This window comes from Trematomus bernacchii, unplaced genomic scaffold (genome assembly GCF_902827165.1).
Source record: "Trematomus bernacchii unplaced genomic scaffold, fTreBer1.1, whole genome shotgun sequence".
NCBI classification, from domain to species: domain Eukaryota; kingdom Metazoa; phylum Chordata; class Actinopteri; order Perciformes; family Nototheniidae; genus Trematomus; species Trematomus bernacchii.
The window spans coordinates 3,617,999-3,644,077 of record NW_022987828.1 but is presented as its reverse complement, the minus strand read 5'-3'; the positions used below and the strand labels follow the sequence as shown (position 1 = coordinate 3,644,077).

Sequence of the window (26,079 nt, the reverse complement as noted above, 5' to 3'; positions counted from 1 at the left end):
GGTCTACTCTGGTTAGTTTATGACCTTCATGTGTCTGTATGATGCGATGTTGCTGCGTTGTCATACTTCCTATCAAAACCTCTTCCGGATAGGCTACACAGCCTTTTCTTAACCTGGCAGGATTGTTTACAATTTAAAATGACAGTGTAGTAATCCACAGTCTATGTTTTAAGTATCATGAGGCCGATCTAGGCTACTGTATTTGCAGGTTTAACAGTTCAATGCACACCAGATCTGAAGCTTTGTCAAAAATATAACATACACACAATAACCAACTTTAACTTTGCGTAGGCCTACCGCCTGCACTCATTGCACATTCACTGAACGGGAAATAGAGCTACATCGTAGTTTATTCATTCATACAAATTGATGTGTGTAATTGGCAGCCAGTTAAGAAGAAAGCAGGCTCTAAAAGTGAATGAAACATTGAACCATAAAATGTTCCCATCATTCAACCACATAGAAAAGACATACAAAGTAATTGCACAGGTTGATGTACGTTTGACGTACAATCGGTTTCCCTTTTTAACACTGAACTATGGGTACATGTCTGGAATATAAGGCAGGGGGATAAATAACTTCTGACATAGCCAGAATGTCTTGATCGAATGTGGGTTTCAATGAAGATCGTAGCAGGATCATCTCCTCTAATCTTACTTTGAAATGTTCATAATATCAAACACTTGATTCCTACAGTTGCAACAAATGCAATCAACTACAGTACAAGAAAGTAATAGTTTTGGAATGCATAACTATGGTAATCATAAGGCTTATTTGGCAGGTTCTTTTTGTAGTGTCTGCAGTGAACTTCCTTTTCAGACAGAAGTTCCTTCCTTCAGCTCCACATATTCCCCCTTGAAAAACAGAAATATAGTGTCAAAATCGCCAAGCATGCTAAGAAAGTTTGAGCTTAGAATTGTGTGTGAGTAGCCTTACCACTTCAGGTGTCTCCACCTTGTCTTCCAGGTGCTCCTGTAGTGTTCTCACGGTTTCTCTCTCTTTGGTCAGCTGCTCCTGAGTGGCCTTGAGAAGCTGCTGGAGCTTGGTGGCTGCCTGGCCGAGGTCTTTGGACAGCTTTTTCTCTTTCTCCAGGCGCTCCTGTTCCAACAGCAGTACCATTCGTTATTTCAAAGCACACAGCAAACAGGAGACTCAAAATGAAGATGTTTAATATCAAAATTAATAAGACGTAGAATAAAGCCAAACTCCAGTAACCATAAAACTGTGAAATACTGTAAAGCTCAGTTCATTTTTCTGAAATGTTACTTTTCCATGCTTCCATTCAGAGTTAATTGCAGGTCATTTAGATTTTATACAACAGTTATTCCTAATAAACTTGGCATTATGAAATATAAGATTCATTAGGAAAAATAGTGCAAAGTAAAAAACGGACTTGTACAACTCAATTGTAAACAATTCAATGTAATAGGAATGAGCAACGTTTTGAATTATGCTCAAATTCGTGGTTAAATATTTATTCATATTATTGTCTTTCATTATGTATTTTTTTTATATTGAAAACTTGAGGCTCTTTAACATTAGTGAGGATCAGTGCTGTACAGACCTTTATGACCTACTGCTGAGAAAAACATAAAGCTCTGATCAATGACCGTTCTGGATGAATTGTACTGAAAGTGAACAGTATTTAAATACACAAAGCATCTATCACAGTGAAACATTTTCTAGGTGTTATTGGTTAGCGCACCGTGAGCTGTGCAACATCTTCTGTGTCAGATTCTGGTGACTCAGCAGAAACATTCAGAAGATCCAACTGAGCCTGAAGGTCTGTTATAGTCTTCTGAGCCTAGAGGTTGATAACAACACAAATTCATGTTAGTCACAGCATTTATTAGTCACCCTCGGGTGTGACTAGACCAACAAAAATCAAAACAAAGAAAAGAGCATGAACAATGGCTGATACCTGCTCAAACTCCTCCGAAAGCTGCTGTCTGTGAGACACCTCCTCCTGCAACTTCTCCGTTGTCTGACTCAACTTATTTTGGAACTAATGGAAGAAAAAAAAGAAAAGAATAAATACACACTCACCAACAAAGGCTAATGCATGCAGGTGTATGCAAACACTGTTGTGCAAAAGCAGCAGCACGACACACACACACACAAAAGCTGCTCGTCCTGTGTCCCGAGTTATTGGCCTCTCAGACTATTTCAGACGGAAGGCTAGCACAAATCTTCTGTTGATGTTAGGAATCATACAAACAAATATCTGAAAACAAAAGTGAGCATGCTGAAAAAGGTGAGAAAAAAGCATTGGTTAGAGTTATGTCTACTCAGTCAATGCAAACAGTGGTTAGCATAAACAGCAGCTATGTCAGAGGAATTCTGGACGGACTGGAACTGCAGCCCTTTGTCAGGACGCGTCACTGAGTATACGTGTACCGTGACCACATCCTTGACTTAGGACAGGGGGTTGGACCAAGTGTTAAACCAGATCATAAAGAAAATATCTTAATGAAATCAATGTTTACTTTTAGGAAATTCTCTACAAAGAATTGTTACAAAACAAATAGGGAAAAGTGTTCAGAGTTTCTGTCCAGAACTCTCTGACCGGAAGTGAAGGGTGCACTGTGACCTTTGCACCCTGACCTGACTTGGTTGAGCCTCAGATGGGCCATTCTGCTCTTGCTGAGCCCGCATCGTGATCTCGCCCACCTGCTCTCTGACCTGAAACATGAAACCACCACTAGTTACATAACCAACCCATCCACACATTTCCATTCCATGCCAAAGACGCTGTAGCTTGTAGATCAAACGAGGGATTTCCAGGAATTCCTTGCTACGTGTCATCTCAGTGAGACTGGTATACGACTGTGGAAAATATTGGTCTGAAGGATAGGAAAGCAGGTTAGGTGAGTAAAGTCACCTGTGCGAGCTCCTCCTTGTGTGCCTGGGCCTCCTTCTGGGCCACATCCAGCTGCTTCTGACTCTCCGACAGCTGCAGTGTCAGCTGATTACAGAGCACGGCACAGAAATGAACAGATGTCAGACAGGTTTGTTTTAAATGCATCACAAGAGTTTAAAATATGGGAAATGCATTTCTAGACTTTCATTTTTAATAAAAACTCCTGCACAGTTTTAATAATTAAAACATATTAAATCATATTATTCAATCAATAAAAAGGTAGAAAATGCTCTTAAATGTTGTTGTAGTATAGAGATAAATATCAAGATATAAAGAAATACAACGAAAGAGGACTTAACGATTGTGACATTTTTATAACATTAAAAACAAGCTTGAAAAGACCTGACTTTGTGAACAGCTTTTTTTTTGTATCTGCAAGAACACTATTTAATAATGCAAATAGTCCCTAATGGTGGAGCTGTAGATCTAAACTTCTCATTACCGGCTCGGTCTCCTCTGAGGTCGTCTGGTTTTCTGACTGCTTCTCCAGCTGGGCTTCAAGAAGCATCATCTGCTCCTTCAACTGCATCAAAGAACCAAAGTTAAGTTTTACACATAGCAGCACACATATCTCACCTTTACATCAAGAGGACATTTTGAAGTGTTGGAAAAAGAAAATCCTCACCTGTTCTACACTTTGGTATTCTGCATCCAGCCCGCTGATTTTCTCTAAAGCCTGGTAATGTGTGAGAGAGACTATTGTGAGTTTTTCTAATCATGAACAAATCACAGTCATTTCAAGAAGGGATCATCACTTACCTCTCTGAGCTGCTCCTCCGTGTTAGCCATCTTTGACCTCCATACCAGCTCTCCTTCCTCCACACTATTCTGCAGAAGTTTCAGCATTCTTTCCTGAAGGAGAAAGGGAACAGGAATAAATGAGCTGTATGAATATACCCCATGAGGAACACATCTCAGTTTCCCCAATCACTTACAGTTTCACCCAGGACTGTCCTGTACTGTTCACATTCAGCCTGCAGGACGCCATGGCTCTCCTCAGCCTCCTTCAGTTTCTCAAGCAGCTCCTAAGACAAAGAAAACACATTCAGATTTTTTTCAGCACGGCTTATTCTAACCAGTATTTGCTGAGAGTAGAAAAAGGTAGCTTACAGGCAGCTCTGTGCTCGACTGAGGCTCCTGGCTCTGCTGGCTGAGTGCCTCCTGAGCTTTCTGTGTATATACTTCCAACCAGTTTGACTATATGAGGAGACAAAATACAAAAATAATTAATATGTCTATTATTTTTACAGAATAATTCATTACAAATTAAAACCATTCAGCAACTTCTCATGTGAAATCCTCTTTTCCTACCTGCTCTGTCTCTATGGGTATATGTGGGAAGAGTGTCTGGAGAGTTTCTTTGGTTTCCGTTTGGAAAGCTGTCAGTTCTGCTGCAACGCTCTGCTAAAACAATGGATCACATAATCAGGAGGGTGATGGAGAGAACAGCGGTCTCAATTGATAAGCCACTAGTGTGTACAGACAGCCTTACTGCATCATTGGTCGTCTTCTCTCTCGCTTCTCTCAGCTCCTCTTGTAGCGATGTGACAAGGGCCTCCTTCTCAGTCAGGCTAGACAAAGAAACAAAATAGTCAATATGGAGATCTACAACAGTCTTAACAATAAGTAAGAATGATCTCTTCACATATGCTAAGACTCATACCTGTTCTGTAGTTGTTCCAGCTCTGGGGAGCTATCAGACTGCTGAAACAGAGTATGCATTAAATGAGTCAGGGATCCTTATTTTGTCCTGCAGGAAAGGTGATGAATGCTGCAAGACATTGAGAGTGACTTACTGGTGTTTTGTTAGGTTGCGCCATCTCTTCTTTGAGGTTTTTAAGTTCTTCCTGAAGTGATGTAATAAGGCCGAGGTCATCACTACAAAAAAAAGGACACCATTTGGAATAAGCTATTGATAAGATCCAAAAGATTTTAATCAAACAAATGGATAGCAAAAAGTTCCATACCTCTTATTTTTTTGCTCAAGATCCACAATAGTGTTCTCCTGTTAGAATAGCAGATTATTTGTGATTAGCAAAGTATGTTTCTTTCAATCGAGAAGTGATACTATTTGGCAATAAATCTCACACCAGATGTTTGCGACACTTACAGCAGCTTCCTGCTTCATCTGCAGCTGCTTCAGTTCTTCGTGAAGTGTGTTCAACTGGTTGTCTCTCTCCTGAAGGCTGAACAGATGGCATAGAATTTCAATCAATACATGGAAAAGCTCTGGATCTGATGTTGCTTTTTTTTCAACAAGTCAGCTAAAACATTTACCTGAGCTTGAGCTGTTCCACTTCTGCAGCATCCACCTGTCGAATCAGACAAATACAAATCGTTAAGGGTGGCTGTGTGGTAAAAGCGTGAGGCCATTCTCTAACTTGCAGAGTTAGTCCTACCTGATTGTTATCCTCCTCCTGTTTGGTCTGATTGGCCTCCAGCAGGGAGTTGATGGTGGCCACCTGCTGTACAAGCTGGCTTTTCTCTGCCTGTGTCTCCTCTAGCTGGGCAGTGAGGGCGTCCACCTGAGCGGAGCGCTCACTGATCTCAGTCTCCAAACTCCCAATACGCACCTGGAACTCTGCAGGGACCAATAGACAGCACGTAGTCTATGTTTAACAGGGGTTTTCTAGAAAGTATGGTACGAGGGTGCTAACGTCACTTCCAGTCAAAATGACGGCCCGCCCACTTTCCGACGAAAATTAATGCATTAGAGTGAAGCAGAAAATAATAGTTTCTTCATGTTTTAAAGCTGCCGAGTCATATATTGCACCTCAAACAACAAATAAATCCAGAATAACTGTTTATTTACTTCCTCAGAAAAAAAGGAATGTAAAAGAAATATTCTAATTCAGAAATCAAAGTTTAAGTGTAAGCCTGCTGCCTGCCACTCGTCCATGAATACAACACTTGGCATTTCGAAATGAGGGCGCATGCCGAAAGTAAGCTGGCGCACCTCCCCTGTTAACTGGTTAAGACAAAACCCTGTGTATTATATTCTGTGATAATGCCACTGGTTCTCATTGATTTTACTCACAAGAATCCAACCCCAATCCATCGTCTTGTAAACATTAAAGGTCCCCTATTATACTCTTTTTCATCAATATATTATAGTTCTCAGTTATATACAAAACATTTCTCTGAAGTGTTTGGCTCAAAATACCAAACAGATCATGCATTGTAGCATCCCATAAACCCCTCTGTTTCAGCCCTGTTTCAAAAGTGCTGATTCTGTGTCTTTTACTTTAGATGAAAACAAGGAGCCATTCCCCACGCCCCTCAGAGATATTTGTTTAAAGAACACAATGGAGCTCTAGGAGGAGATTCAGGTGATAAGGTGGGCGGGTGTTACCTTGGTTCGTTATCGGCTAATAGATAGATAGATAGATAGATAGAATCGGAGGGATGAAACCCTCTTTAATGGTCACACATGCAGAGCACACAGCACACGGTGAAATGTGGCCTCTGCATTTAACCCATCCTAGCAGTAGGAGCAGTGGGCAGCTATTGTACAGCTGGTTACACAAGCCAAAACATCGTTATGACATCACAAAGTGGCCAAAATCTGATCAGCTCATTTTCAGACCGGTTTTTATATAAATGGATCAGGACAAAAAGAGAGGGGGTCTTTGTTCCTGAAACTTTCACAGAGGGGACAAATATTTATGTATAAAAGACACGAAAAATAATAGGTGACCTTTAAGACTCGGTTTCCCCCCATTCTGACCTGATGATGAGCTGCTGTCCTGCTGGGCATTGTCCAAGGTGGCCTGCAGGCTGTTGTTAGCACCCTGTGCTGCTCTGAGCTCCTCACACACCTCTTCAATCCTCCTGTGGGACGCCTGCTCCTTTTCCGCATAGCTGGCCTGACAACAACATTAATCGACATGATTAAACAGCAGGGGGCGGCAGAGATCCACAAAATGATCCCGCTTTGGCAGGAGTGATTTCCCAATTGCAGAACAATTCTGTTGAAACATCATATGGCGACACATTCAGAGAAAAGTACATGATAGAATATTCACGGGACATCCACCGTTGACATAATCAGAATAAGCTCCGGTTAGAAGTTTTGTAAGAAGAAATTAAATAAACAGACATTTTGATAGCCTTAAAGTTTGTTTGGAAGAAAGTGTCTTTGAAGGGGATTAGGGGATAATTAGCCTGCCTGTGCCTTTGTGTCAGGTTAATTCTAAGCAGATTTGTTTTTGAAAACAGAAGGCTCACATTACCAGTAACCTATTTCACAAAGGGAGCAAAAAGTGAAAGAAATGTGAAAGGATCACTTTGCATCACTTGAGCATGTCTAATGTATATTGACTGATCCATTGCGTAACATGTTTGAAGAACTGTTAGGACGCATGTTTCGTAAATGATTAAACCAAATGAACAGTTGACTATCAGGAAGTGCTGACTGACTTGCTCAACATTACCCGTAACAGTTCAGACAAACAGCATTCCATCAGAGAGTAACTGCGTAGGCTGATAGTATATGTACGAAGAGCAAATGAACAGATAAAGCAAGACAGGGTTGTACTTCTGTAAGAGGGTCACATGTTGTAAATACCATACAGCCTGTTACAGAGGGCTGGAGAGGTGCTGAGACTCGCTCACATTCCAGCTGGTGCAGAGGAGCCTTATCCTGCAGCACCATTATTGTATGGCTACATTCCAGCCCAGCCCTCGGCTATGTGATTACAAGGCAATTAAACGTACCATAACATTAGAGGGTTACGGGATGTGTGGGAAAGGTCTAAACTTGAATTCTGAAGAGACTCTGTAACTAACTGTCAGAAACAACATTGAGAAAAGAAAGATGAATACATTTGTTTCCATGTGGTAACGTGATCACACCCAGTGTAATTTATAATGAGATATAATGTGGTGTAAGCAAAGGACAGGCCAACCTGCATCAGGGAGAGCTGCTTCTCAGTAGCGGAGACCTTGGCCTCCAGCCCTTTCTTGAGGTGCTCATCAGCAAGCAGACTCCCCGTCTTCTCTCCGAGGTCCTTGGTTAACTTGGTGCATTCCTGACGCAGCTTGGCAAGCTCCGCATTTTGCCTAAGGACAGAATAACGGACAGAGACACACAAGCAGAGACAGGGGCAGAAAGAGTCAGGAGGCTTCACAAAAAGGTTCAGCTTTGACAACATACTTTTTCAATTTTATTGTCACTTTAATTAGGATTAGTAAGGTAAAATGCATGTCAGTTTGGATCACTGCTTTTCATTAACTGCTCCAGGGAAAACTCACTTGCTCTCGGCCTGACTAGTGGCTTGGTTGAGGGCGTCACGCAGGATGGAGTTCTCCTGCTGCAGACGGACCAGCTGGGCATTGGGGCCTTTTTCTAACTGGTCTTGCAGGCTGACGATCTATTAAAAAAAAAAAGTTTGGAAAACAGTCATTAAGGACAGCTAATTACATCCTTGTCAAGAGAAGTAATTTACAAAAAATCTATTTATAATTAGCAGCCAGATTCTGAATCTGAATTGTAATATTGTTTATAAGGACAGACCTTTCCATTGAGCTCCTGGGTCTGTGCGACATGGTCCTGGTAACTGGCCTGCATGCGGGCCTGCAGAGCAATCATTTCCTGCTCCCTCTTACTCAGCTGGGAACTCAGCCTGGTCTCCACACTGGCCAACTTTGACTTCTCAGCAGACAGCTCCTGAAAAACAGACGGCAAGGTCAGAGAGCACATTCAGATTCACTGTAGAGTCCATGGACAAAGGGCAAAAAGCCATTTCAAAATCTGTGTTTTTCCTCCAGTGCCAAGAGAATGACACATTTTTCCATTCAACTCTGGAATCAGGGCAACATTAAAAAAAAACAAACATACACTTTGGTATTCTGCATCCAACCCGCTGATTTTCTCTAAAGCCTGGTAATGTGTGAGAGAGACTATTGTGAGTTTTCCTAATCATGAACAAATCAGTAATTAAAAAAAAAAAAGAGAGAGATTAGTGCAGCGAAGCTTAGGATGGACCTGCGGCCTCTAGGCTGGCGTTCTTCCTTATGTATGTGACCTGTTTATTTCAGTCACACTGTTAACTTTCCTCTAGTGCCACCTTCAGGACAAAAGAGGTAGGCAACTACATTACCTTTTATTCCACTACCACCTTCAAGCAAAACAACACTTAATGCCTTACATGATTTTCATCCATGTAACAATTTGGTTTATGATGTGATGAGTACTGAGCGTCTCATAGGGGTGCCAGCATGGATACAGAAGGATGTAGAAATAATATGGCACCACATGCACATACATTTTTCGGAGAGACGTCTAACCTTGGTGAGTTCTCTGAGACGATTCTTCGATGCAGTAGCATCCTCTTGTTCTGCCGCCAGCTGTTTCTCTCTCTCCTCCACTTGCTTCTTCAGCATGGCCACTGGGTCACCTTTCTGAGAGGCCTGAAAACGTACACAGATAAACAGCAAACATTTATTAAGTGGGCCTCCCTACAAGTCTCATATGCATTCAGTGAGCCTTTGCACTCCAGTTAGTTTAACATGAGTCTTTTTCTTGATGAGTTCAATACCGTGTGCCATGCGTCTTGAATGATGCCAACTTTCTCGGACAGGATCTCGATGAGCCTGTGGGCCTCTCCTTCGCTGAACACCATGCTGCTGATGGTGGAAACCAGGGCCTTGTAGGGCAGGTACAGAGGAGCATCAGGGGAATCCATCACTGCCACTAAAGAGGGGAAACAGAGCAATTGAATAAACACATATGACATGAAATAAGGAGTTTTTTTCGCATGTTTTAAAGCTCAGAAAGCTACAGTGAACCATCAATTCCAACAACATTGTAAGAGGAAAAGTACAAGGTTGCGACTTGTTCCTTTGGGTCTGGGTCTCCGGGCAGCGTCGGAAAGGCAAAATGATGGAGCACTGTGGCACCAGGCGGAGACAAGCCCTCAGGCAAGAGAGAACCGTACTCTGCTGCCTACCACCATTGTCAGGGCACTAAGAGCCTTTGTTAGCTAACCAAACAGGGCAGTGGTGTTTAGACAGGCGGGCAGGCTCTATGCCCTCCAGAGCTGAGTGCCAGACATCACCCACTTCTTCCATTGGCACTACTCTCCACGGGCACACAGCTAGAAGTTCATCAGTACTGACAGGGAATTACTGCCTTATATTGTGAGTGAATAGGGCTAAACATTGCAGACGTGCCCCCGCTTCACCAAACATTCATGTCCGAGTACTATCACCAGTGTTATGGCTAGTGTAGTTCCTGTCTAGACGAGCAGTTTCCACTTCCAAGGAGAGGGCTAATTTTGACAATGATGGTTTTACTTTAACAGCATATTGATAAGAGTACAGAGTCTTTGATCCTTGATAATTAGAGAAGGGATCGTGGGCAAGTGAATTTTACAGAAACTGTAGAACCCTAACTACGTCAAGCACAACAATAGTCCACCACATCTGACAGGGGATTAAGCAGAGACCAAACGACAGGCATCTTTTAGATTAAAAAAAGTTTGATTATTTATTCAAAAATACTGATAAATCAGTGTAATAAGATCGCACTTAAGTGTTACGCCATGCTGTGATTTTGGCATAGTGGCCAGACTAGAAACTGCAGTTCATGGGATGCCCTTTAGGGTCTTGGCCATGCACACTTCAGAAAGGACTCTTAGGTCTAATGAGCGAGTATTATTGTCTTCCCCTACTGAAATGTATCTGTAGATTTTAATATTTGAATACTTTAATAACCGCTTGAAAAATATAGAAATTACAGCATACTATTTAAATTTTTTCTCTAATCAAAATACAGTTATAGCTGAAAAATGATAAATGGATATCTCTGAAACAAATCTGCTTACCAGGCTCAGCCTTTTTCTTGGAGGCCTTCTTCTGTCCTTTTCCTGCAGCAGCAGGAGCTGGCTGAGACCCCACTGGGGGCACCGCCATCACAGGGACGTCTTTAGTGACAGCTTCCAGCACAGGGGCAGTCTTGGTTGGAGCAGGTGTAGTCTTGGTTGGAGCAGGTGTAGTCTTGGTTGGAGCAGGTGTAGTCTTGGTTGGAGCAGGTGTAGTCTTGGTTGGAGCAGGTGTAGTCTTGGTTGGAGCAGGTGTAGTCTTGGTTGGAGCAGGTGTAGTCTTGGCTGGGGCTGCAGCAGCTTTGGCTGGCGCAGGGGCAGACGCTTTAGTCAGGGCAGACACAGGGGCTGCGGAGGATGTGACGGGTGCGGGGGCAGCCACGACTGTTTGGGTAGAGGCTGGCTCGACCTTCGCCACCTTCTTCTTCTTCTTCTCTTTAGGTGAGGGTGCAGGGGAGGGCTCAGAAATAGCAGGAGTTGGTTCGGCAGCAGGTGTCGGCGGGGCTTCTGCTGGGGCAGGGGCTGCAGTGGGCTTAACCTCAACAACAGGGACAGGTTCAGGTTCAGCAGCTTCAACTGGGGCAGCAGCTTCAACTGGGGCATCAGCAGGCTCAATGACTTCCTCTTCAATTATATCAGGCTCTGGGATCTTTCCATTGGACTTTTCTTCCTTCTTCTTTCCACGGCCCTTCTTCTCGGCCACTTTGTCCTTCTTCTTTTTGTCAGAGCGAGTAGGCTGAATTTTACCTGACTCTCTGCGTTGTTTAGCCAGGGCCTCCTCATAGGAGGTTTCCTTCATGGAGAAGGTGGAAACAAGAACGATCCCAAGTGCAGAGATCACCATGAATCCACCAAACACCATTATCCCAAGGGTTTGGGGGTCGTAGATATCCATTTTGAAATTTCAGTTGACCTAAAAAAAAGAAAAGAAGCAGACTTGTCTATACAGTGGACACAAATAAAAAAAAAAAAATGTCCAAAAGAAACTGATGCTGTTCCTAAAACTGATACCGCAAAAAGCATTTCTCAGTGCCATGGCAAACTGAAACGCAGCTTTATTAACAGACCGGTAATGAGACAGAATTGTGATTTATAATGTCTGGAGAAAAATCGCCTGAAGGTGTCACTGTTACCACCATAAATGTATGCCCCGAGGCTGGCTACATAATGCAGACCAGCAAATCTTATCAGCAACCTGTGTGACAAACAGCAGAGGACTGACTGCACCAAAACCAACTACGCCAAAAGTAAATACAATTAAATATCAGCCCCAGACTAAGACTCCCTAAAAACATAGAATTGAAAATATCCTATGGGAGAAATTGTCCAAATGTCTATCTCAAATTGGATTTGCTTGATACTGTTTTGAATTGTTTTCACATCAAAACAATAATATTTTATTATACCACTGCTGTTGTAAGGTGGAAAAAGATTAACTAAAGTACAGTGTTTTCTAAATGAAAATGTCACCTTACTCATCAGCACACAGCCCCATTGTTTTGGACTCATTATACAACGAGAATAAATGGATACTATATTGAACAATGGATGGAAAGATTACTGAAATCAGGTGTAGGTAAAAAGTAAAAAATGTTTTAATATTTGATGAATGCTGATGAAGTAATCAGAGCTAGTTTGGAGTTTGGTGTGCATGTGTGAAAGATGAATTAACTACATATACTTCCAAACAATTTAAGATAGTGGACTCTATTCCAACCATAGCGGTGAAAACGTTTCCTGACAAAAAGTACATTACAAGACACTGCAAAAATGTCCAGCAGTTGGCTGATGGTGAGTGTTAATTTCCTGCCCTGAAAAAAAACATCCCCTCAAGGATCTTTTAGCCGTCCCTTTAAGGCTCTTGGAGGCTCGTGGCACAAACCAGAAAGTTGAGCCTGCAGGGGAGGAAAGTTGGCTCAGAGTAGATAGCATCTTAGGGACACTAAAACTCATTCTTTGATTTATTCCTGCAGCGCTGTCTGTTATATCCTTGTTTATATCATGGATAGGAATGTTATCCTATCAGGAAATATAAAAATGCTAAGAGGGGACATTGTGGAGCTTTACCGTTTTAAAACAAACAAACAGTGTGACTTTGTAAAGGGAAACTGCTGAGCAATTTCAGGATCATCGAAACTCAGTCCAGAGTCCACGTTGGATGCCAGGTTTAAAAGCAAGAAGTGTAAGTGTGAGTTTGTACTGCCTGCTTATTTATGATGGCACACGTCAGTGCATCTCGAATTAACTGAGAAATAGGACTTAGGCTGACTTTCTGAAGTTTCACCTACATCTCAATGTCCATTAAAGATAGGACTATAAGATGAAACTAAGTTTGCATAACCATTACATAACCTCCAAGTCTAAAGTATCTAGATTTCATTTATGAGCATTGGAATACCTATAACAGATGCATCTAAAAAGAAAATATTTTATTACGTCGTGGAAGTAAATGTGTTAATGCATACAGTTTCTTTCCTCCAAGGACAGTCATTACTAGTTGCAGACATAATTCATGATGAGAAATATTCGCCAAACGTTAGTCGACACGGTACTTTAAATACAAAAGCAAAAGTATTTGAAAGACATTAATGTATTTAACATCAAACATTACAACAGTGAGGACACAACCGAAAGAAGCCTGATTTGTATTACTAAACGCAACTCTTATTCGTTGTCCATCTAACTTACATTACAACGAATACAATGTGTGTTATGCTGTAAATACTTCTATATGAAATGATTCATCCTTACTTGCAAGCTAGCATTGTAGCTACCACTAGGAATCAATTAACTTGGCTATCGTGCTACACATTATGTTATAAAGAGCCGGTTTACGTAACAAAACTACCCTCCAGAAGCTACAATAAAATAGATAACTAAATGCTTAATTAGGGAAAAATTCTTAAATTATGTTAGATAACTTTATCCGGCTGTCTTTCTGTACCAGCAGTTACATCAGGAGTTAGCAGCAGATAGCTTCCCAAGCCAGCTAACGATGGCTAAAATGAATTAAAAATAAATCCAGGACTCCAACACTCAACGTTACCTCGCTGGAGATGTAGCTACGCCTGCTGGCTTCAAAGGGAATGGAGAGAGGGCAAAACGCTTCAAGTTGTAACTTGTGAAGAGACCACTCTGCAAAGCAACCTATTTATCTAGCTAACTAGCTTTTTCCCAGTGCTGTCCCCCTCACTCAGCTGGAGAATCCGTGGTCTGTGAAGTCGTGGCACTTCGAGCTGGCTAGACGCGCTGGCCCTGTGCCCCAGATAGCTGCCATAAATCCAGGAGGCTTCTGATTGGCTAGGAGGCACTCAAACCGGAAATGAGCATGCTGGGAGTTGTATTCTTTGTGGTAATAAGAAGGCTTGTGAAGTCGTGTCCTTTTTTGAATGAAACAAAAGTTAAGTTTGAAAAGAAAAGGCTATACTTTTACTCATGGAATTTGCTGAAGGAAATCTTTTAAAGCAGGCTATTCACCTTGTCCTTTAGTAATGTTCGCTATTTTGAGAGAGAGTTCTACTTTTTACCTTTTCAAAGAGAACCCTGCGTTTTGAACTCCATTCCATTGCAGTCTACGTGTACACAGTCAGACTTAACAGTTTCAGTAACAGTAGCCTTTTATTGTTTGCAAAAACATTAGGAATTTGAAATTATTCATGTAGATATATCAGCAGTTCTACCTCTACTTTAAAGCTTTATGATGGTTACACTGAGAGAAAACATTCCATCATATGGAAATATTCAAGCTTGTGCATCATTTAATAAAAAAAATCCCTAAAATGCAGCCTGCCACATTTGGTGTCTTTGGAATTGTAATTGAATTTGAAATAGATTTGTAGGGGTTTGATAAAAACACTGTATGTCTGCAACTATTGATTAGTACTTCTATTTTACTACCCAAAGTAGTCATTTTATTTTAATGAACTATTTCCTATTATGGGACTTTAAGTTACTTTTAGTTTTTTCCACTACTATACAGATCACAGCATCAAAAGTATTTCACATTCTAAAGTAAGCTTTTCAAAAAAGGCAACAGGTTTACCAGAAATGATCAGCAACGCCTTAACGTGTTGGAAATGTCACCTGTGAGTTGCAGGATAACATTGTTAGCACTGGTGACTTGTTTACCGCACCCTCTTTTATATGAACGCCCAAATCAATTGTATTAATATGATGCATTAGCACTTTGTGAAAGTGTCCCTTTGTACGTCATTAAGTAAGTATGATGAAGAAGATGTGAAGCTCCTCTGCACTCATAATGGAAAAATAAATACTGAATTTCCCCTAGGGCATAAACAAAGTATGTCTTTGTCTTATGCTCTTCTGTCAACACCCGAAGCACTCAATTGAAAACGGTGTCCATAAGCATCCTTGAAACAACATATCCTGAAACAAGTGGGTGCATTTGTTACTCAAATCGTGGCACAGATTTTTATAAAGAGCCTTACAAAGAAAACTTCCAATGTGACACAAATATGTCATTTTGAGGAGCACCAAAATAGAACAGGTTACATTTTGTTTGCTTATGATAAAAAAGCCTGGGTCAAATCATTTTTACAAAACAGTAACCTCGCATGCAACTTTCTGACCAGTTTATGTACAACCTCATACATAAGTCTTTATTTGGCCCCTGGTTTCTTAAAACTCACAACTAGTGTTTGACATCTGACGCACATCACTTTGCATTTCTGGTGTTAACTTGGACTGTACATATTGGTCTTACTGGTGTGTGGCATTTTCACTACCTTTTCTCACATTGACTCAGGATTGTGCCAGCTGCAGAAAGTTCAACATTATGAGATTGGCCCAAGCTTTGTCTTGCTCTTTTGTATGTGTAATGTGATAATCAAGATGACAAAGAGCCTATAAATAAACTGTATGCTGTTTAATATGATTTGTCACGCTTATTAAAGTTTTTTGATGAGAGGAAATACCTGTCTTGTCTTTGCATGTGTCATTTTGTTGTGTTGCTATGTGTTTGTATTGTGTGCATGAAGGCCTGAGCAGGGCAGGGCACACTAACCTAGGAAAGATTTGGCCTTTGGTCATTCAAGCCTTTTAGTGTTGGGTTAATGACAGGATTGCATTATTGAGGAATAAATTGTCCTTCAGATTGTCTACGATATGTAGTGCTTCAAAACTGAGCTTTTCCATAAAATTACCTTGAGACAATTTGAGAATCAGAAATAATGATAGTGATTATCCTCAAAGTTTTAATTAAAGAAGTTCCCACAACTTAAGTAAGCTGCTCATGTGTCACCCTGCATATGGCTAAATCCTGAATCCTGTCATAGAACACACATTCTCTGTGTGCAAACCAGTAAGAAGCATCCTGTTCTCTTTCAATAAGGAAGTGCAAACAGTTCACTTATGTCAGCAAGCGCTGCAGGTGCACTTTTGTTCTTTAATAAACGAGAGACCCTTCAGAGGACACGGTTTCTATTTAAGGAGGGCTTCATGCTTCATGCCTCCTGTCCGGCTCTCAGGCTTTTGTCTACTTTTGAGGCAGGCGCTTTCATAAGCTCACTCAACAGAAGTAGAAGTTCATCAATCCTTGATTCAGACAATTTCATGACATGACACAGCATTCAAAAGTACATCTGAACAAATGACTTTTATTTTATTTGCTGTGTCCTTTTTATTATAGCTTTTCATCATGCATCCTCAGATGCTTTGGCCTGATTGTCTAAGTGTGTGTGACTGAGTATTCTAAAAGGTTTGGTATAATAAAGATTTAGCTGGATTAATTATAAATGGTCAATAAATGATGTCTCCAAAAGCTTCGAAAACTTGCAAAATTGTACTTCTTATCATCCTTTTAGAGCCTGCAAATTATCTAATCGTGCCTAGGGGAGATAAGGAAATTCATAGTCAGCAGAATGAGTCTTTGAAGCAGGCAGATTTGTTCCTTTACGCCCGTGCACAGATTTTAAACAGTGCTATATTGCCTCACAAGTTTTATTTCTGCGATTAGAGCTAGAACTGAGGGAATTTCTTATCATCATTTTACAGCAGTGTTGCAAGGGGAACATGACAAAGATTACATTTTGCACTGATACTCTGTTTCATGCTGATATGCTCAGATCAGTAACTGCCTATTTCATACAGTGAAGTGAAATAAGCTCTGTTCCAATAATGGCATCTTACATCAACATAATGTCTGGGTCTTATACTACTTATCCGTCTTAAATGTTCCAAAGGAGGCCGTGTTTTTTGTATCCACCCTCTCAATACTTCTTTAATACCATGCTTTCAAGCACTGTTTGCTCTGATCCCAGTTGGCAAACAAACCTGTTTGCACTGATAATGTGTTGTGATCTCATTGGCTCCAGTGTGTTGTTTTATCCCATCAGAGGCTCGACCAAAATGGGTCACTGTGACTGCTACTAGTGATCATGTCAATATTGACAAATCCATCTTGCGCAAGTACAGTATATTCTGTCTATGCACATGATCATTATAATTTTCCTTTACCACGTCTCATTTATGCATAACCTTTCTGTTATACAAATGCAACATAGCAAGTGCATACAAATGCAATGTTGCATTTGTATATCTTTAGATACATATCATATATAAATATATTTATATCACAAGAGCTGTGTCTTTCAGCAGATTATTTGTTCAGGCTATGTTGCCTAATGCTACTCATGAAGTAGGACACTTTGCTGGTGGTGATTCCCATGAGCACTCTGGCATTTCCTCAAAGCTTACCCAATACACCACAGTCCAATGACAGGATCCACAATGGTCAATGGATTTAACACAAACCTGCATGCATTACAGCTGTGTGGAAATGCAAGGGGCCACACATGAGTGGAAACACAGTGAACAGATAGATAACGCCACCTAGTGGAATAAAAAGGCGCTCTTTAATACAAAGAAAACAAATTTATAAATACGCTTTTTAAAAACAAATGCAGACTGGCACAGATCAATCTTGGGAAAGTAAGATTTATTCAATGCCAGTATTACAAATTTATAAAAATGCTAATGTTTTGTAAGAAAAGCATAATGTCGTCTTCACACAGTTGGAATCCATTACAAATACATTCAATTTCTTAGAAAACTATAATGCATTTCAACACTCCATTGAGCCCGGTGATGATTGTAAAGTGTTTTTCAATCTTCTTAGTGCATCTTTTTTATGACTGCTTTAAACAAGCAAAATGTTTAGAGGATCTGGTAAATATATCAGGTCTGATACATGAGACCCCACCAAAAACCAAGTGGAATTTAGGGCAAAATAAAGAAAGAGCAACAATAAGCACACACGGAAAAGTGAGCTGTAGCTGGGGTGAAGAAGCTGTTATGGGCATCATGTAGTGCAGGGGTATCATGCATGCTTTGTGCAAATAAAACCAAAATGTTAATTTAGAGTCAGAACTAGTGTTGATTTTGCTTTGATAAAAATGCTAGATACTGTTTGACCTCTTCTGCTCTCCTATGGTTCAGCCATATTTGCAAAAATACTGTTTATCTTCGATAACTGTGGGACCTATGGCCACTTATTGCATAGAAAAAAATGGGGACAACAATCTAACTGTCCATTCCTGAGGTGATGTACAGGTATATTAGATCACTTGAAGATGGCCGCTCATCTTAAGTCAGTCATCAACTTGTCTTTACTGAAAAGTTGGTTTGGTTTAACTCTTACACAAGAGCGCAGGCACTAGTTTTACTTTTGTAAAACTGTTCCATTTGCAAACAAAAAAGCCCCAACAGATTAAGCATACGAATAATAAAACATATTATGGCTATTCAAAAACATGCGTTACGCCTTTAATGAAAGAAAAGGGGGTATTTAAAAGTGTAAATGAGAGCGGGAAGAGCTTAATCAGAATTTATAGAGGCAAAAATAGGATCAAAAAGGAATTTCTTTCTATGTGCATAATGTAAAAGTAAGAAAACAAGAAATAAGGGGATAGATAATCACTTGTAATGGTGCTGCAAAGAAAGGAAAACCTTAATGTTGGAAGCCACATTGAGTTAGACTTTCATAAATAATGGAAAAGGATGGACCGTTGACCTGGGGACAGGGACTCTGTAAACATGAAGACATTCTGCTTTCAAGACACTGGGTCTCGTGCAGGGGTTTAAAGTGGCATCAGACCCGTGGTGGGGAGCAGAGATGGGGCTTGGAGTCACGTCCATACAAGGCCCTGGGGACGCCAGGCTTCCATTTTCTATGACTGGTCACTTAGTGATGGTAGGACAGGAAAACTCGAATACTCATCAGTTGCTCTTGAGCAGTTCAATGCATCCCTGCAATAGAGTCACATTGTTCTGTGGAGACAGGGGGAAACAGTATCAGTACTAAGAAAGCAATAAAACATTTCAAAGCACATTTGTATCCCAGTTAGTCATGTGTTTAAAGGTCCCATGACATGGCCATTTCTACTGATCATAATTCCATTGTTGAGGTATACTAGAATAGATTTATATTGTGCAATTTTCCAAACTCACATTGGTTTCTCATACAGCATCTCTGTATAGTATGTGTATTCACTCTCTGTCCTAAACGGCTTGTTGGAGCTCCTGCCCCACCCCCCCACCCCTTCCCTGTGAGCCCAGTGTGCTCTGATTGGTCAGCTCGCCCACTCTGTTCTGATGAGTCCACCACCGTTACAGCGGAACATCAGTGATTATGTGTTACAATGGTGTTTGTTAGCAACCAGAAAATGACACCAGTAATGACAAACAGATGAGAATGCTGCGTGGGGTCTGGGTGCCGTGTTGGCGGGACGTTGAGAGGCTCGCCTGGCTGTGAGTCTGTGTGCTCACACACACAGACTCACAGCCTCGCCGCGTCCCGCCGTCTCAGGCTGAGAAATCCCCGGAGCTGCAGCTGAGAAACGATTGAGTGTGTGTGTGAGGAAGTCCGCGGATTGGTCCCTGTGTAACGTAACGGCTCCGCGGATTGGTCCATTTGGACCAATGGGTCCATTTGGGTCGTCGTTACGTCACTTAGTACCAGCAAGAAAAAGAGAAATCTCCAACGAGGCGTTCTGGGGCAGCATAGACAGGTCTTTTCTGTGTTAGAGTTTTACTCGCTACAGGGTGTACTTTGAGGGTTTGTGACTTTGCAGACCGTTTACATGCATAAAAAGCTACATAACACACAAGGGGACGGGTAATAACCGGAAAAGCATGTCATGGGACCTTTAAGTTTTCCAGCTAATGCACTGTAAACAACATATCTTACTGATAAATCCCTGAACAACTTGGTATCATAGTTTTGAGTTAATTAAATGGATTATGCTTGCTGGGTGATTTTGAAAAGAAAGAGGTATTCTTTCAAAGTTTGTTGACACTTCAGAAATCCTTAAGAAGGTTCTAAAGTACATAAACATCATTACACAGAACAGACTACTGGGATAAGGACAACAAACGTAGTAAAAATGATAATACATTTGAATAGCTTTTCTAATTTAACAGTTCTTCATGTTGGTGATTTATAAAGAGTGTCTCTTGACTTAGAGGATTCAAGGGTGAAGACATTCCCAAAGAAGACACGGTGTGTTAAACCTAATGTCAGAATGATCCTATGGTTAGAACTTCCAGCAAACAGACTGGCGGCGTTAAATACAATTTAAAAACCAATTTTGCCACTTTAATGTTTCAGTATGTGTTGAAACCGAACAAAACCAGTGCTGACAAAGTAGAAACCTGTTTGCATTCTCAAAAATATTATTGATTTTGTTATCGATAATAATTATAATTATGTATGATGATTGAGACATTACAACAGAGGATTTTCTGAAGGTGTGTCAGTTTAATGAATGGCTGTGTAATGGTGATTGATTAGTACATTTAGATGACAATAATCAACACAGTGGTTATGTGCCTATGGGAATGTAGTTAGAGTTTACACATCTGTGTTTAATGTGTCGCTCACCTTGGCATGTTTTATCTCCAGCTCAGCCATCTCTATGAGATTCTTCCTGAAGGCCACGACACGCCTGCCCTTGAAACTGGTGAGTTCTATGAGGAAAACAGTGTCCAGTTAAAAAAAAAAGCTTGCACAGCACATACTGTTTGTGTGAGTTTCTTCTGCACCAATTCACAAACCTTTCTTCCCGGACTCTGAGAGCTTGTCGAATTTGTGCAGACATTGCTGCTGGTGCTCCTCTGCCTGGGGAATGTCCTTGCTCTTCAGTCGAGCCTTATCCAAAGCCTTGTTAGAGTTCTCGTAGTCCACTAAGGCCCGGGCTCGCCTGTACAGAAGGTCCTGACATGTTCCAGAAAGTTTAACATGAGAAATAGAAACATGAAGACAGAGAGGACTAGCATTCATTTGTAAAATATCCACTACTTTAAAAACTAATTTCATGTTTGCAGAAAACCGATTGTGGAAGATGTGCAGGACAAAAAATGTAGTTGACCAGTAGAAGAGTGTTTGTTATTTCGATTAGTATTTTTTTCTTGGGTGAGTTAGGTTGCAAATCGTTTGATAAGCAGCAATAAATGAACTTGATAAATGTTGTGAATCTGTGCATGTTGAATAAAGGCAGAAGATAAATATGTCTCACCTTGGCCGCCTGGATATCTCTCATGTAATATCTGAGCAGCTCTGTGAGCTTCAGCTCCTCGTCAGATGCTACTCTTCCCTCTACTTTCTGCAGCGACACAAAAAATGACATATAGCAGCCGCCACAATGTATAGAAAGTATAAATCAGGACAAATATTTACAACGGCTGTGTTGGTAATTGAAGATCTACTTACTCTGAGCTTCTCAAACAGGTCTGACAACTTCTCCAGGTGCCTGAGAAAAAAGTGAAGCCATAACATAACGGCCCGTCCACACAGCAGCGTTAAAAAAATCTTGGAGGTGGGCGTATCTGAAGCTTGGGGATTTTTTGCGAGCAAGGCACCAACAACCAATCACATGAATCTCCCGCCCCCGACATACGAAGCAAAAAAGTTTGAAGTAAACTGGATATAAACTCCCCAAACAGGCGAAAACATACCACTGTCTCTGCCACCTCCCTCCATGCCTGGCTCCTCCGGTTTATATCCCGGTAGGTAAATAGGGACTGGTCATAAAGCACCGGGTGAATCCCTACCGCTAATTTCTCCTCCATGTTTTGGAATATGAGGAAATGACCTGCGGTATGTCTCTCCCAGCATACACGCGGTTTGATTGGCTAGCGCTTGAACTGTCAGATTTGCATACACAGGATTTGATTGGCTGACGCTTCCACCTCAGCTTCAAAAGTTGAACATTGCTCAACTTTGAATCCTGAAAATCCTGAAAATCTCCGCTCTGCTGCCCACAATGCAGTTCGGCGAAAAGTGAGGCAAAGTGACGTCACCCCATTCAAAGTGAATGGGCAGAAGCGTTTCAAGATTTTTTAACGCTGCTGTGTGGACGGTCCGTAACGGCCCCTACACACGGCGGCGTGCGTTGACGCTTCAACGCTTCTGCCCATTCACTTTGAATGGGGTGACGTCACGATTCGCCGAACTGCATTCTGGGAGCAAAGCGTAGCTTTTCTCGCGGTGCTCGCTGCAAAAGTAGAGCAATGTTCTACTTTTGAAGCTGAGGCGGAGGCGTCAGCCAATCAAATCCTGCGTATGCAAATCTGCCAGTTCAAGCGCTAGCCAATCAAACCGCGTGTATGCTGAGAGAGCCAGACCGCAGTTCATTTCCTCATATGCCAAAAAATTGAGGAGAAAATAATCGTCGAGGTAGGGAATCACCCGGTGCTTTCAGTCTCTGTTCAGCTACCGGGATACAAACCGGAGGAGCCAGGCATGGAGGGAGGTGGCAGAGACAGTGGGTGAAACTGGTAGGTTTTCGCCTGTTTGGGGAGTTTATATCCAGTGTACTTCGTTTGAATGGACAGCAGGCAGACAGTATATTTAGCCAGCATGCAATGTTGCATAAAATAGCACCATAGACATTCATTAAAAATCGCTTTTTAGACATGAATGTCTATGGTGAGATTCATACACGGGAGCCTTGGGGAGACACGGGAGATTCATGTGATTGGTTGTTGGTCGCGTTGCTCGCGTTAACTCCCCAAGCTCAAGACATGCCCACCGCCAAGCGGCAACGCACGCCGCCGTGTGTAGGCTGCGTAACTGTGAAGTTACATCGTAGCAAGTAATGTGATTTAATACAGTTGGCATCATCATCATTCACCTTTTGAATGGAACATTAAACTCACTTTTTATTTGCTGTGCTATCATCAGCAGCGAGAGTGTTCAGAGTGGCAGAGATGTGAATGTAATCATCTGCAATGTCTGTAATAACAAAAAAAAAGCCATCAAAATTAAACAAATTTCATATATAACTTTGTGAATTATACTCGACTTAACATTATCGTGGCAATGTCAAAGTTATACTTTTGTGCGAGCGGGTCATTTTCTCTGCTTTGGCAGTAGAATCCTTTATCTTGCTGTAGTAGTCAAGCAGGAATGTCTTCTCCTGCTCAAAAAATTCATCCACTTCCTGTTTAGGACACAAATACGCACAGCCAAAGGTGAATGGGGAAGTAGCTACAACATCGCGGCTGTGATTTCGTTTTTTTTGCACATATCGCATCATGCATGAAGCTCACCTTGATTCCTGAGATAAGGACCTCATCAGCTGACTTCACCATATTTTTAAAGAATCCTCCAAACATTTCCTTGGCATTCTTTCTTCTCACAGTAAGCTTAAAAGACAGAATTAAGAGATTAATCATATAAAATCCATGAGAAGAAATCAGTGTATGATATGTTGTGGGAACTAAGAAGGGTATGAAGTCATGTTTGTAATGTACCAATCGATGTGTTTAACTCTTAGCTAAGTTCTGTTAACAAACACCACAGCCACTGACTGCCAAAGACTTCATAGATAAGCATAAGTGCTGATCACAGCAGGATGGAAGCCATGTGTCACATGTAAACTCAACTTCCTCTTTTCCAACGGACAACTCAGGAAAGGAAGTCAGCATTATGGGGAACTTACATCCTGGTCATACTCTAAGAAAATCTGGAAGTTTCTGTCTTTGCTCAACATGGGGTGGGAGGACACTCTCTGCAGGAAGACTTCGTGCACTTGGACAGTTTTCTTGAACACAGCCAGGTATTCACTGAAAAGAAAACCCAAGACAGCAAGAAGATGTTTTGTTGTGTATTTTCAGAGACTTTTGTAAAGTATCAAACATGACACTTTTTAAATAATACAAGGCACTATGTGGTGTTTTCTTTGAGTGTTACACTCACGCCTCCAGCTCCTGCTTCATTTTAGAGTACTCCTCCTTGGTCATAGTTGCTTCACCTTCCCCAAGTTTATGCATTTTCTCTCTGGGGCTCTCAAAGTCCGGCTTTGGGGGTGCTGGAGGAATCTATGATAAGCAAGAGAAAATATGACATCAGATACTGTAGTTAAAAGGTTAAATGGCCTCAATGTGTTATATAGTATTTAAGCACACGCATATTCTTTGAAAAGGGTGACAGTTTGATTCTTAATTAGCACAAACACTTTGGGCCTATGTTTGTTTCAATTATTAGTTGTTTGTTTCTCCTTCTTTTATACAGGCCCAAAGAAAAATAGTGATATTGCAGCCTCTTTCAATCTCTGTTAGTCATGTCTGAAAGTAGACCAACTTACTATAAGACCAGCATAGTCCTCTGTCTCAACCAAAGTGTCATGTAGCCAGATGAAGTCTTCATGCTGCCTTGGAACAGAGAAATCTGGCTTCTGGAAAGAGCTAAGGGTGGTCTGGGGAAACAAACAATAATTTAATTGCATTTCGAAAAAAAATTATTATCAAACTTACAGCAAACACCCAAATAGAATATTCAAACGGTTGAAAGTTTTGTGTTGGTTTTTTCACCTTTGTATGGACAGTAAACTTGACTTTGTCCCTTTCACAGAGTGCATCAGGAATGTCGATGAGAAGAGAGGCATCATGATTTAGATCTACCGACACAGAGCGCATCTATAGAGAAAGAATAAACAAAGGTTATCCAAGACAGTGTCGCTGGCGGATCTTCTGTGTAAACACCACACACACACACTGATGTCATTCAACTGTAAAAAGTGTAGCTGAAACACTAATCAAGCACAGGTTCGGACTGTTACATTTTGAATACTGGATCAATAATATCAGTTATCAGTCAGGGTTCATGATTATCATTTTACTGGTATCACCAACATCCTAGCTAGTAATGCAACACCACAATTCCTCAGTGTTTGGGGTCTTTCCTAGCCTGACAATATACAAATAGCTGCTATCAGAGGAATGTTCTGTTATCAGATACAATGTTGCGATCCAGGTGTGGTTTTAAAGGTCTGGAGGCAGCTGACTTTTGATCTAACAGTAGGTTCAGAATCCAGTCCTGCTTTTGCTTAAGGCATGGTTACACACCCTTGTTGATCTTATTGTGGAATAAAGAATAAACAATATTTTCTATACTCGTTCACTTTCTGGTGAAGTTATACACTTTGTACTCAGTTTTTCATTTATAGGGTGTATCTATCACAAATGATATTATGTTGAAGTTTTGTTTTAAGGTGTCAATTCAAGTTTGTGGTCATTTAAGATAGTTTACTTGTCACTCTTTCCTTGTTGATTTCAATGAAATGAACAACATTTTAGAAACATAACACAACTGCACCACAAACTAACTTTGCATCCTCCAGATCGACCATAAAGTTGGATCAGAAGTAAAAAATCTAAACCTACAAATTAAAATCAGCACCTGTCAGAATGCTAATAACTTCTCACAAGTCCACTGAATTACCACAGGCAAGTGTGCTGTACGATTCTGCAAAACAGTCCTTTAATTTAGTCAAAACACTAGATTAAGATAACAACATGCCAATCATGCTAACGCTACGTTACTTTTCTTCACTTTTACGTCTTGTGTTGTTGTGAAAAAATGGTGTAAACCGTTTCATATTTTCCTCACTTTCAGTATGTTTGCAAACGATACTTGTTCCAACATGGATGCAGTTTGACACCACGGGGTTAAAGTTACCCACTTCTTGATAGTGTGATCGATTAAACATTAGCTAGTTTTAGCTTGAGGCTAGCGGTATGTAGGTTAGACAGAAAACAACACAAGTTAGCGGCCAGAAAGCAACCGTTAAAGTTAGCTACATTGATGCTAACGGAGTTGGCTTTAGGTGCTATATGTCGAGAACCAGTTAACTTACCTTTTCCTTATTGCTTTCGTCTATGGTGGATGTCATAATTGGACTGAAATCGACGAAAAGGCAAGAACAGGCCAACAACCCAAAAAACAAAACTATATGCAGGAAGCTCCCCCTCTGCTGACTGGTTAGCTGTCAAACCGTTTTTCCTTCGCCTCCATCCCGACTTGACAACGTCAGACTA

The 26,079-nt window shown here is 41.0% G+C and overlaps 2 protein-coding genes across 6 annotated transcripts; both read right to left on the bottom strand.

The window, feature by feature from the left end:
- Positions 1-331: 331 nt before the first annotated feature.
- On the bottom strand, positions 332-14,020 carry rrbp1a (ribosome binding protein 1a). Of its 5 annotated transcripts, none has more exons than XM_034152563.1 (27): positions 13,790-14,020; positions 10,747-11,656; positions 9,460-9,614; positions 9,209-9,331; positions 8,436-8,588; positions 8,174-8,292; positions 7,828-7,981; positions 6,648-6,786; positions 5,320-5,501; positions 5,198-5,232; positions 5,031-5,106; positions 4,888-4,925; positions 4,717-4,798; positions 4,584-4,624; positions 4,413-4,491; positions 4,232-4,324; positions 4,031-4,117; positions 3,856-3,945; positions 3,680-3,772; positions 3,546-3,596; positions 3,363-3,443; positions 2,882-2,965; positions 2,605-2,682; positions 1,922-2,005; positions 1,706-1,804; positions 937-1,098; positions 332-854 (listed from the first exon to the last, which is right to left on the bottom strand). In XM_034152563.1, the coding sequence occupies exons 2-27, from the start codon at positions 11,636-11,638 to the stop codon at positions 816-818; spliced, it is 3,309 nt and encodes a 1,102-aa protein (XP_034008454.1). In that variant the 5' UTR covers positions 11,639-11,656; positions 13,790-14,020; the 3' UTR covers positions 332-815. The 5 variants fall into 5 exon arrangements, with proteins under 5 accessions (XP_034008454.1, XP_034008455.1, XP_034008456.1 ...); XM_034152564.1 differs by having other exon boundaries at positions 4,232-4,321; XM_034152565.1 differs by having other exon boundaries at positions 4,584-4,621.
- A 3,657-nt stretch (positions 14,021-17,677) lies between these two features.
- On the bottom strand, positions 17,678-26,054 carry snx5 (sorting nexin 5). The gene is made up of 13 exons (XM_034152562.1): positions 25,899-26,054; positions 24,574-24,678; positions 24,348-24,458; positions 23,960-24,081; positions 23,703-23,826; positions 23,311-23,406; positions 23,096-23,201; positions 22,918-22,993; positions 21,470-21,509; positions 21,276-21,362; positions 20,815-20,974; positions 20,642-20,727; positions 17,678-19,029 (listed from the first exon to the last, which is right to left on the bottom strand). The coding sequence occupies exons 1-13, from the start codon at positions 25,932-25,934 to the stop codon at positions 18,979-18,981; spliced, it is 1,200 nt and encodes a 399-aa protein (XP_034008453.1). The 5' UTR covers positions 25,935-26,054; the 3' UTR covers positions 17,678-18,978.
- Positions 26,055-26,079: the final 25 nt, after the last annotated feature.